The sequence below is a fragment of the Malania oleifera genome, chromosome 10, assembly GCF_029873635.1.
Source record: "Malania oleifera isolate guangnan ecotype guangnan chromosome 10, ASM2987363v1, whole genome shotgun sequence".
NCBI lineage: Eukaryota > Viridiplantae > Streptophyta > Magnoliopsida > Santalales > Ximeniaceae > Malania > Malania oleifera.
In genome coordinates this window covers 48,517,242-48,529,449 of record NC_080426.1, presented here as the reverse complement: position 1 = coordinate 48,529,449, position 12,208 = coordinate 48,517,242, and the positions used below count along the sequence as shown (strand labels likewise).

The 12,208-nt window shown below is 37.9% G+C and overlaps 1 protein-coding gene across 1 annotated transcript in view; it reads right to left on the bottom strand.

The window, feature by feature from the left end:
• LOC131166405 (exocyst complex component SEC10b) overlaps positions 1 to 12,208 on the bottom strand; it is an 84,728-nt gene that overhangs the window by 31,668 nt on the left and 40,852 nt on the right. The window contains exons 16-22 of the mRNA XM_058124928.1: positions 11,233 to 11,286; positions 11,007 to 11,135; positions 10,581 to 10,673; positions 9,648 to 9,794; positions 9,252 to 9,349; positions 8,974 to 9,058; positions 8,128 to 8,186 (exon numbers count right to left, since the gene is read on the bottom strand). Coding sequence (XP_057980911.1) covers positions 8,128 to 8,186; positions 8,974 to 9,058; positions 9,252 to 9,349; positions 9,648 to 9,794; positions 10,581 to 10,673; positions 11,007 to 11,135; positions 11,233 to 11,286 — 665 coding nt within the window. The remainder of the gene's footprint in view (positions 1 to 8,127; positions 8,187 to 8,973; positions 9,059 to 9,251; positions 9,350 to 9,647; positions 9,795 to 10,580; positions 10,674 to 11,006; positions 11,136 to 11,232; positions 11,287 to 12,208) is intronic.

Genomic DNA, 12,208 nt, shown 5'->3' with positions numbered 1-12,208 from the left:
CTGATATGACTGCAAAGATGTATGTGATGGCTCTTGCTATGGGAAATTCTAACACTCCAGGGTTTAGCAAGACCAAGGTTCCAGAACCCAGGACGTATAGGGGTGCCCGTGATGCCAAGGAGTTGGAGAACTTCTTGTTTGATATGGAGTAGTACTTTTATGCTCTGAGGATGGACTCAAAACAGGTGAAAGTGGATACTACAACTATGTACTTAGTTGGTGACACCAAATTGTGGCGGCGTACTAAGTACAGTGAATTAAAAATGGGCATTGTGTAGTGTATTGTTGGGCAGACTTTAAGAAAGAGCTCAAGGCCCAATTCTTTCCTAAGAATGTTGAGTACAATGCTAGGAAGAAGCTGAGAGACCTCAAGCATACTAGGTCAATCAAGGAATGCATGAAACAATTTTCTGTTTTGATGTTGGATGTCAGAGACATATCAGAAAGGACAAGTTGTTTAATTTTCTTAAAGGGTTGAAACCGTGGGCAAGAACAGAACTGCATAGACAAAAATTTCAAGACTTATCTACCACACAAGCTGCCACAAAACGCTAGACTAACTACGTTGGTGATAATACCGCTTCGTCCAAAGAGAGTGGCGTATGTGGAAACAACAGAAATTCCTTCAAGAAGGTCAAACCCAAAACTAGGGGAGTCGATTATAAGGCATCAACTTCAAAAGAAGCTTCATTGTCTCTAGGGTTCAACACGCCCACTGGAAAGGGTAAAATTTCGTGCTACTTAAGTCGAGACCCTCACAGAGTTGCTGAGTGCCCCCATAAGGCATCACTCAATGCCTTACAAGCTTCCACCACGGAGCACGCATTAGAAAGTGATGAGGAAGAGAAGGATACCCTGAGGATGGGTGCAATGCAGCTGGTGAACACATTGGAAAAGTAGGCGAAAGCACCGAAAGTAACACAAGTGAAAGGATTGATGTTTGTGGAATTGAGGATCAATAGGAAGAGTACCCATGCTATGGTGTATACCGGGGCTACCCATAATTTTGCTTCATAGGCAGAAGCAGAGAAACTTAACTTATCCTTGGAGAAGGATTCAAGACACATGAAAGCAGTGAATTTTGTAGCCCATCCTACTCTAGGAGTAGCCAAGCAAGTGACTATGAAGCTTGGGTAGTGGGCAAGTCATGCGAATTTCACAGCAGTGCTGTTGGATAACTTCCAAGCCATTTTAGGCATGGAATTCCTAAGGGAGGCTAAGGCAGTGCCGATGTCTTTTGCTGGTTCCTTGTGTCAAATGGGAGATCACCCTTGCATGGTGCAAGCTGTTGCAAAGAAAGGAGATGATGAGACGTTCCTTTCAGCCATGCAACTCAAGAAGGGATTTAAAAGGGGTAAGCAAACATATCTAGCCATGGTGGTGGTTGAGGAAGAAGTAGGCCAAGAGTTGGTGCCTATGACTATCCATGCTGTGTTGGATGAGTACAAGGAGGTGATGCCGAATAAGCCACCTCACAACTTTCGTCCATGACAGGGTGTGGAGCATGAGATCAAATTTTGTTAGGAGTGAAACCACCTGTGAAAGGGCCCTATCGGATAGCGCCTCCAGAGCTAGCAGAGTTGAGAAAACAACTTGATGATTTGTTGGAAGAAGTATATATTCACCTTTCCAAAGCATCATTCGGAGCACCGGTGTTATTTCAAAGGAAACATGATGAGAGCATGCGGATGTATGTAGACTACCATGTGGTCAACAAGGTGACAATGCGCAACAAACATCATATTCCATTGATTGTCGATCTGTTTGATCAGCTGAGTCATGCCAAGTACTTCACTAAACTCGACTTGAGGTTGGGTTACTATCAAGTGAGAATTTCTAATGGGGATGAGCCGAAGACAACTTGTCGTGATGTACCTAACTGATATTGTCTACAAGTCCACTATAGAGGAACATAAAGAGCATCTACGGAAGGTGTTCTACAGGCTGAAGGAGAACAGTCTATATGTGAAGGAAGAGAAGTGCTCTTTTGCTCAGCAGAGCATCAAAATCCTTGACCATGTGACTGAGCAAGGTCATATCAGGATGCGTATGGAGAAGGTGAGAGCGATTCAAGAATGGAAGATCCAAACAACAATGAAGGAAGCATTCCTTTCTTGGTCTTGCCAACTATTATAGGAAGTTCGTAGAGAGGTACTCGAGGAGAACTACTCCTTTGACAGAACTACTGAAGAAGGGTCAAGGGTGGAACTAAACAGAGAAATGTCAAGGAGCCTTTGATGATTTGAAGGATGTCATGATAAGAGATTCGATACTTGCTCTTCCGGACATCATGAAACCTTTCGAGGTGCAAACAGATGCATCGAACTACGCCCTTGGAGGAGTTTTGTTACAGGAGGAACATCTTGTTGGATATGAGAGTTGTAAGCTTAGTGAAGTGAAACGGAAGTACATAGCTCAGGAGAAGGAGATGCTAGTGGTGAAACATTGTCTCCGCATGTGGTGACATTACTTACTTGGGTAAAGGTTTGGGCTGAGGATAACTCAGGTGTTAGCCACTTCTTCACACAAGCAAAGTTGACACCCAAGCAAGGCCGGTGGCAAAAATTCTTGGCAAAAGTTGATTTCTCATTTGAGCACAAGGTGGGGCACCTAAACCAAGTCGCTAATGCACTGAGTAGGAAGGCCAAGCTGGCGGTCCTATAGATGGTAACACTTGACTGTGAGTACCATTACCAAGACGATGTGGGAGCACATCAAAGAGAATTTAGCCAAAGATCCAATTGCAACGAACCTTATGAAGCTGAATGAAGAGGGGAAAGCATATCAGTTCTGGATGGAAGACAAATTGCTGATGACCCATGGTAGCTGGCTCTTTCTGCCACGAGCTAGAGATTCGAGGAAGACACCGTTGAGAGAGTGTTATGATACCATGTGGCTCGGACATCCAGGATGGCAACGTAGTTTGGCATTATTGAAGCAAAGGTATTATTGGTTGCACATGCGCAATGATGTGATTGATTATACCCGGACTTGTCCTCCTGCCAACAAGACAAGGTGGAGCGAAAGAAGATTGCAGGGCTGCTGGAGCCCCTACCAGTACCATTCAGACTGTGGAGAAGTGTATCACTGGACTTCATTACCAACCTGCCCAGAGTGGGAGATGCAAGGTCTATACTTGTGGTTATAGACAAGTTTTCGAAGTACGGTACGTTTATACCCACACCAAAGTATTATTTGGCAGAGGAGACGGCACAACTATTCTTTAAGAATATTGTGAAGTACTAGGGGTGTTCTGTAAGATCTTGTCAGTGATCGAGCCTCAAGATTCACCGGCAACTTTTGGACATAACTTTACAGAATCCTCGATTCACAACTTGACATCTCTTTAAGCTACCATCCACAAACAAACGGACATATTGAGAGATTCAACGGGCTACTAGAAAAGTACTTGCGCCATTTCGTCAACGCCAACCAGAAGAATTGGGTGCAACTACTTGATGTGGCTCAGTTATGTTTCAATGCCCAAAAGACCTCAACAACCAACAAAAGCCCTTTTGGGCTTGTTACAGTCCAGCACCTGCTATTATCTCACACAATGGATAATACAAAGGAGACAGTCCTAGAACGTACATCTTCACCAAAGAATGGAGACAAAATGCAAAGATTGCCTAAGCCTACCTGGAGAAAACTTCTAAGTGGATGAAGAAGTGGGCAGATCAGGGGGGAAGACCACAGCACTTCAACATAGGAGAATTGATGCTTGTTAAGCTCAATCCTAAACTCTACGAGGACAAGATAGGAAACTGCTTCGTAAATATGAAGGACCAGTCCCCCTCTTGGCCAAAGTCGGGAAGGCCGCTTACAAAATTGACCCTCCGGCTTGGATGAAAGTGCATCATGTGTTTCACATCAACTGCTTTAAGCCATTCAATGCCAACACTGAAGATCCAAGCATAAGCCAGTCAACCAAAGCAGATTTGAAGACAGTGCAACCTGACAAACGAGAAGTTAAAGAGATCCTTGCAGACAGAGAGTTCACATTCCCAAGGAAGAAGCGGCGGGAGTTCTTAGTGAAGTGGAAAGGCCTTGGTGACGAAGAAATCAACTAGGTTTCTGCAAAAAATATGCAACCATTTGTGGACAAGTTGAAGTGTACCTAACATCAAAGTCTACGAGGACGTCGACCGCATAAGTGGGGAAGCGTCATGAGCCAAGCTTGTTCAGGGCATTATGCTTGCCTATGACCGCTTGTCTCGTGCGTTTGGAATGGGTTTCCATCATTACTCTTCAGAGATAGTTTTTCCCTAGGCTAAAAAAGGGAGTATGACCCCTCGGTCATATTGATGTTTCCTAGTGCTAGAGTGAGAATAGCATAGAAAGCTCTTTAGGGGAGGATGAGTGTTCATCAACTTGTAAAACCCACTAACTATTGTCAACGTGTTTAGCCTACTTGCCTCCCTCGCTAGATGCACATTGTTAACAGAGGTGTTGATAATGAATTACATTGCTTCAATGTTCACTGCTTAAGTGTCATTGCTTTCATGAGTTGCTAATTGCTTCCGCTTATATCTGCTTGAATGACAATGAAAGTGTTTTGTTGTTGAATTGCGGTAAACGCTACGCTGGCTAGTTAAACAAGAGGGATTTAGCTAGCGCCACATGGTCCATTCACAAAGGCGTGAAATATTCAGCCGATGACACTTACTTACGATAGTGTCTGTGAGAATAAGTGAGATTGCTCCTAAATTGTTGCTACAGTTGTAATTAAACTCTCAATAGTTGAATTCCTTTCAGCTAGTTGGGGAGTATGATGGAGGACTGCCATGCTATTTAGGGCCGCCCATTCAGCATGCATTATAAGCATAGGATCAGGAAACTAAGATTTATGAGTTAAATTCAAAAACTATGCCTTTTATTTTTAGTTCTTTTGGTAATTGCTAAATTATGTTTCAGTTACAAGATTAAATATTTGGTAGTTATGCGTTGTGAAATCAGTTGCCAATCCAAAACAAATCAGCATTTTATTCTTTCTCAACTGCTTTCTCCCTGCTGTCCTGCATTAATGTGGTTAAAGAAGAATAAAGAAATAATTTAGCCCCCATTTGGACCAACTTAAAAATAAGTACTTACGATAAGAAGTACTCAAATTAAGTACTTGTGTCAATACTCAAAATATTTTCATTTTTTCAGAAAATGCGATTTTCTTAAAATTCGGTCAAAATGGAGTAAAGATGTTGCTGGACATCCATTAAGTTGAGAAGATAACAAGATTACCAAAACTCCAAACATATATTTGGGAAGGAACTTGAACAATTTTCAGAGAACAAATCCCTTGAAGAACAAGAAGGCCAAAAATGAGGGGAGGAAAGGGGAGCAGTGCTCAAGGAGAATATGGAAATATCAACATGAACGAGAGAAATTTCCTGTGCCAAAAGCTGTCACAGAGATTAGCTAAGGTACAAAAGATAGAAGAAATATTTTCAAAAGTTCTTTAATAATACTAAATAATAATGCCTAAGAATGAAATTTGGCATGACAATTTCGGAAGTTCTAATTGCCCCTGATAAAGGAATTTAATGTGTGCGCGCGTGTAAATCAGAGAATCAACTTATAATTTGTAAGGATAAAATATTAAAGAAAATTAAATTCAAAATTGTATAATAAGACTTTGTCAAAGTAACAGTGAAAAAGGTCAAGTTGACCTTCATACTTTATCAACAGTTTTGACTTTAGCTGTGAACTCCTTTTTTACCAAATATCTACGAGGAATGTTAAAATTATTGAATATCCAATTTCATCAAATTTTACTTCCCATTTGAGATCCAGCTAGCAATGGACTATCTTTCTCTGACTGTTTAAATGGGCTACAGACTGACTAATACTATTCTAGAAATCATGCTAAAACAATTTCCTGAAGCTCAAAATCCTTCCAAATCCTACAATCTTTCTCTGACTGCTTGTTGGGGATTGCCAAAGAAGGAAAGACGGCATTAATGTACTTTAAAAGCCACCAGGATGAGCTACAGTTGCTATATTAAGATGAGAATTAAATTTTAACTATATATATGAGAAGGATATATTTGTCAGGAGAATATGGAGCCAAAAAAAAACATGGTTGCTCAACTCCTCTTCACTGGTAGACAAACTTGTTAGATCGGCTGGAATGGAAGATATCCAATGTAATAGAAAGAAGATGTGGCATGCATTGTAGAAATAGGTAGTGTCAGATTAATTTTCTGACATGCCATCAGAGCGAGTCAGGTGAGCATAGAGAGATTAAAGGCACAGCAAGATATTCTCGCATGGTTTTGTTCAACCGCATGGATCCACAATCTGCACTTCCAATCTCTGAAAAATTCTGAGCATATCAGAAATGATCAGCAAATGAAAGAAATTCTTAGACCTCCTCTTTCCATTATTGGACTACAATATAAATGTACAGCAGAAATGCCTATTATTGAATACAGCAGTCCCAGACTTCCCTGGACTGCTCAAATTAAATTCATAAATAAACCTTAAAAATAATAAACTATAACTTAGGAAACGAAAAACCTTAACTGGACCATAAGCATGACCACTTTAATGATAATACCCTAATAAATACTGTGGCATTAACAAGGTAGAGGCTGAACTTATTTCTATAAATATAACCAAAGTTTGACTGCTTTCCAACATTGCAACAAAAGATCATTCCATTTGATCCAGAAAAAAAAAAATTAGAAATTAATTTCCCTTATATTATATCTGGACGTAAGGAAATTGTTTAGCCAGTGAGAATTCCAATCCTTCATTACTACAAAAACTGCTATAGAAGTTACAAAAATCCTCATAAATCTCCTAACATTGATTATTTAGAACCAGAACGAATTAACAACATGAAGATAAATAAGTGAATTTTTTTACAGTTTGTGAACCTTCATGTTATCCTAAATGACAATTCAACTGGAATGGTTCACAAAACAATATGGTGCCTAACAGGGTGTACCTGAGGAGAGAATTGAGGATGTCAACTGTTAGAGCCTTAAACAGCATTAAAAACATGTCGAGAACAATCAAAGAATGAAAGCATTGCAGGATGGCCACTGGCCTGTGAAAACCAAGGCATTGTTGATCATGTTGGCAAAAGCAACTCCAGCCTGACAATTGATATCATCATTTGGCATAACTGAACCCACTAGTAATTCAAGCTTTTAACAAGGAGATGCTTTCAGCAAAACTTCAGCAAGGCCAAGAAAGAATACAACTTTCTACCTCTCAATCATTCTTTGGCGCCATGCCACTGCTCTGAAGGCTAAAGGTTCATGATGTATATGCCTTTCATGTTCATGCTACCAAATGACAAAGTTCATGATGCACAATCCTAAGGATATGGTCTTTCTTGTTTGCACTATTTCACTTAGCAATTTCTCCTTCTATGAAAAATTTTATTTAAAAAAAATGAATCTGTTATAAAACACAAAAAAAAAAAAAAAAAAGGGAAACAAGGAGGAAAATCACAGCCTAAGCACAGACAGAAGAGAGAGAAAAAAACAATCAAATTAAAGCAGAGCAACCTCGCAACATATCTGCAGCTTAAACTCACTTGGCTATATACTGAAAAAGAAAAAACTTATAATTTGCATTATCTGCTGCTGCTCAAAGATGCAACTCAAAATCATGAAAGAATACATAATTGAAGAAGTCTCCCCAACTATTGCTTTCACATGCGCCCATACGTATGCATGCAGGCAAACAAGAGAGAGAGAAAGAGACAGAGCACCTCTGGTAAGAAGATGTTTTAAAATGTAACCCAATAGCCATTGCTGATAAGATACCATAACAAAACATGCTGAGATATTGACAAAGAGATGCTACAAAAATGAAATATATCACAAATTGGGCTATACAAATATATGCCTCAAATTTAAACATAAATCATTAAGACTAAAATTTCCCAAATATATGACAAAGACCACCAATGGAAATCATGACGAGGTTTTCATTTATCACACCATCTAGAACGAATATTATTACCCGTTGTTTGTTGGATTTTAGTTTGTAAAGAAGATTTCTGAAGTCCCATATTTTAAAATTTGAGAGAATAACTTCTTCAATTTTATCAAAATACCAGCATAAATTTCAGATAATATTTTGGCACACATCAAAGAGTATCTCAAGACCAGTTACCTGGGATTAAAAGTGAACTTCTGCCAATGATTAAGTAGCCCGTTATGCAAGCGATTTCCCTAAAAATAACAGTCCTCACACTGTTACCAATTTAAAAATTGTAAACGAGAGACAGGTCATACACGCTAAAGATGAAGAATGCGAAAATATAATAGAATGTGGATATATTGATGCAATCATGACATAATAACAAGAAGAATATGGGACAAAGCAGTGCCTCAACCCTTGAGCCTTCAAGGCAATCATTGTTGTCTTAGGTATAGGGGTTGCATTGTCTCATGGGCAAGCCGAGCCACTCTTAGCCAATGTTTGGTATAATAAAAGTAAAGAATAGGATAGGCTAAGAGGAGGCTCACCTCCCCCCAACCAAAACCCAACACCCATCCCAACCGGCCAGCTCAGGCTAAGGTAAGCTAAAAGCATCAGAAAAATTAAAGAAAGAAAGAAAAACTTCACTCATGTCCTTATGTAGATGGCAGATCAAACACAGGATAGGATATTAATCATAGCTAACCGAATACAATACTATTCAGTCAGTCTAGCCCTACAACACCTTAACCTGTGAAACAAATGCACCCAAAAAGCACATGCTCAACTCAAATCTATAGCGAGAGTGGCTTTGCCTGTTTGAAACATAAGGAGATATTGATCATATTTTTGAAAAACTAATACAAAAGTGCATCCTAACATAGAACTTGCATGAGTTTATTCACTAGGCCATACAAGAACTCATGCACATGCAATAACTACTAAAAATAAAAACGGACAAGGAATTGGGATCAATAGCACCCATGGAATCAGATAAATATGGAATCATGAGAGATTGTGAAATATAGAGTGCTTTACTAGCTCAGTAAGGAAAGCTTGTCTGTTAAGGCCTTCTAGTGCAGTGAATGCAGTCTCCAGCACACGGGAAAGATACGCTACAACTCTGCCCAGCAGAAGAAACAAGTTAAAATATTGTGTCAACATGAAAAACAAATACATAAGTTTTGAGTACCATAACATTCCAAGTTGAAGATTCATAATGTCAAATGGAGTTTTTTTTTTTTCCATAAATTCACTAATAAAGTATCTATAATACAAAAAAAGACAAGTTCCAACTTTGTCAGGTTCTGAAGTACCTTGTGCAGGCATTTGTTGGCCTATGGTCTGGAGCAATACCATCATCAGGTGACCGATAATCCGTTGCCTTTTGTTCAGCAGATAACAATCGCTCTACCTGCATAAGAGTTTCACAAAGAAAAGAAAAAAAATAAAGATCTCCATGAGCAGACTCAATCAACATAACAAGAGCATATCATCAAGAAACAGCTGTAATTCAGCAAAACTAGAACTTCCATATTTGAAAAAAGCACCATAAGCAGATTCAATCATGACAACAAGCACATCACACCAAGAAACAGTAGCAATGCAGCCCATTAGAGGTACAAAATTGAGACAAATCACCATAACAGATATCTGACAAATCCAGCTTAGGTGCATTTAAATCCCAATAAGGAAATTAGTAAATTGCACACCTCAGCCATCACAGTTTCAATGCATTGTTGAAGCCCCTTATAAGCAGCAGCCTCTGCACTGGACATAGCTGTTGCCATTTCTTCACATGAGGAGGCATGTGCACCATCCACCGGTAGTAATAGCCGTGATATAGAGTTTGCAAAATACTGCAGCAGAGGTCAAATTCAATTTGAGTCTTCAAAAAATACAATCTCTCAAGGGCTGTTTGGTATCACTATCAAAATTTGTGGAAATGAAGACCAGAAATAAAAACTAAAATCAGAAACAAAACTAAAAAAACCTAGCAACATGTTTTGTTAATATTTTCAAAACTAAAACAAGACCTAGTTGAACAAATGCTCATTTTTTTCCTTGGATCAAAATAATTATAAAATATTTCCTTGAATTAAATAAATTTTAAAAATATGATTATAATCATGAAAAAATACAAAATAATAAATTTAATAAATATTATAATAAAAATAGAAATTAATTAAAATTATTTTACTTAATTATTATATTTTAAACCTCACCTTTTAATGCTCCAAGAAAGTAAGAACAATCCAATTGTATGACAATTGAAAAATAGTAAAAGAAATATGAGTAAATCATTATTTTTTTTTTCAAATTTTTAAAAATTTTATGGATATTTTTATTTATTTTAAATTCATAGTCAATTTATTTTTATTTTAAAAAATTCTAAGTAAAATAAATCCACAAAAGTGAATTCTGAATATTAAAGTACTGTGGCAGGTTGCGAAAATAGCTGAAAACCATAAATTTTGCAAAAAACAGATGTCAAAAAAAAAAGAACTAGCAACATAAACAAATACACTCATAATCTGTTTCTTCACTATACTGCAACAAAAACAGAAAACATAAATGATACCAAACAGCCCCTCAAATGTTCAATTAAGATAACTAAAAAATAAGACAATAGGAACCAAGCGTACTTGTTGAATTAGAGCCACACTGCTAGCGCACCGTTGTACAGCCACCATAAAAGATCTGAAACTGCCTTCACCAGCAACAGCAGCAGCTTCTGCCTACATATTAGCAACCAATCTCTATTAACTATGCTAGTATCTGGATAAACTAATCAACCTTCTACACAAACATCCCTTGGACAAGCTTGAAATGTAGAGGCAGTTTTGGAAGCTAAAATATCATGCCAACAAGATTTGACCTTCATTTAGTGAAAGCTAGAAATTGGGATCATGCTAATTCAATCTAATATGTCTTCCATCCAATTCACGAAGTAACAAAATGTTAATTTAGCTAGGCTGGCCAACTACACATTTTGAATCAGGCCAACCTAGCTTTTCAGATCCTAAACAGCCCGCAGAATGCACCCAAAGAGCATGTGGTCAAGTAATTACAGCAGAAGCAGCCGCAGCAGCCACCCTCCTACTAACAATTGTCCCCAGCACAAATTTTTCCCTCAAAGCTGCAGCTTCAGTCAGGCTGTCTCTAGCCCGTTCAAGCCCTTCTGTTATATATTGACTGACCTGTAAACAGAAAAAATCTGAGTACCTATTACACAAACTACATCAATGACCCAAATTAATCTAAATAAAAAACTTCAATCAGAAACCACCAACTTACTTGGTCCATCAGGCAAGTGAAAACAGATTTTACATTGGCTGCAAGGGTAGCAGGCTGTAAAAAACATGTTAAGAATAACTTACGTTAAGGGGAGAGAGAGGGAGACTTAAAACTTCAATTGTGCAAAGAATTTAAATACTAAAAAGCAAATATTTTGTCATTAAAATGAAGACAATTGTCACATGAAAATATTATCTCAGAATTCCTGTCTGCATAATTGAGAATATAGAAATGTTCCTTACCTTTTCTTGCCCATGGGTAAGGATAGGTCCATCATGGGGCATATACTACATGATGAATAGAGTGCCATAAATGCCAAAAAATATTAATTTTTATTTTGAATAACAGGACTATTCTGCTTGATTATTCCAAGAAAGATTCTTCAGTGTTTGAAATGCTGTCTTATTAATGAATAAAGGATAAAAATTGCAGGCTAGTTAAGACAAGCAATGCAGACTCAATATGGGGGTATAGAAAAGTGTTTGTGATGCCTACTCAATGAGAACAATTGAGAAGCAAATGCTTATCATGGCAACATGCTAAAAAAAAACCAATAAGAACTTAGAAGGATAGTCCCAGTATGCCACTCAACAAACTTCTGTGTTGACTTCCCCATCTGGATGTACTATGATTCTTTCCTGAGTTTGAATTTATTTGGAACAAGAACAGCTTGTTGGATAATCCAGTCATCTCGGAACACTATTTGATTCCACAAAGAATTTTTGCAATTTTTAAGTATTTTAATTATTCTTGATAGAAAAATAAAATTTATTAAGAGAATAAAAGAATATACTTGGAGGATTCCTCTAAAACAAACAAGAAAAAACAAAAAGGAAGAAGAAAACCAGTACAGACAATAAGAAGAAAGAAAAATCAGGCTAAAGAGTCATCCAATCACGTTGAAGATTAGAGAGAGAACCCACACTCCCAAAACAATCAAGAAAAAAACTGTCCCAAATCAAATCAACAGATGAAG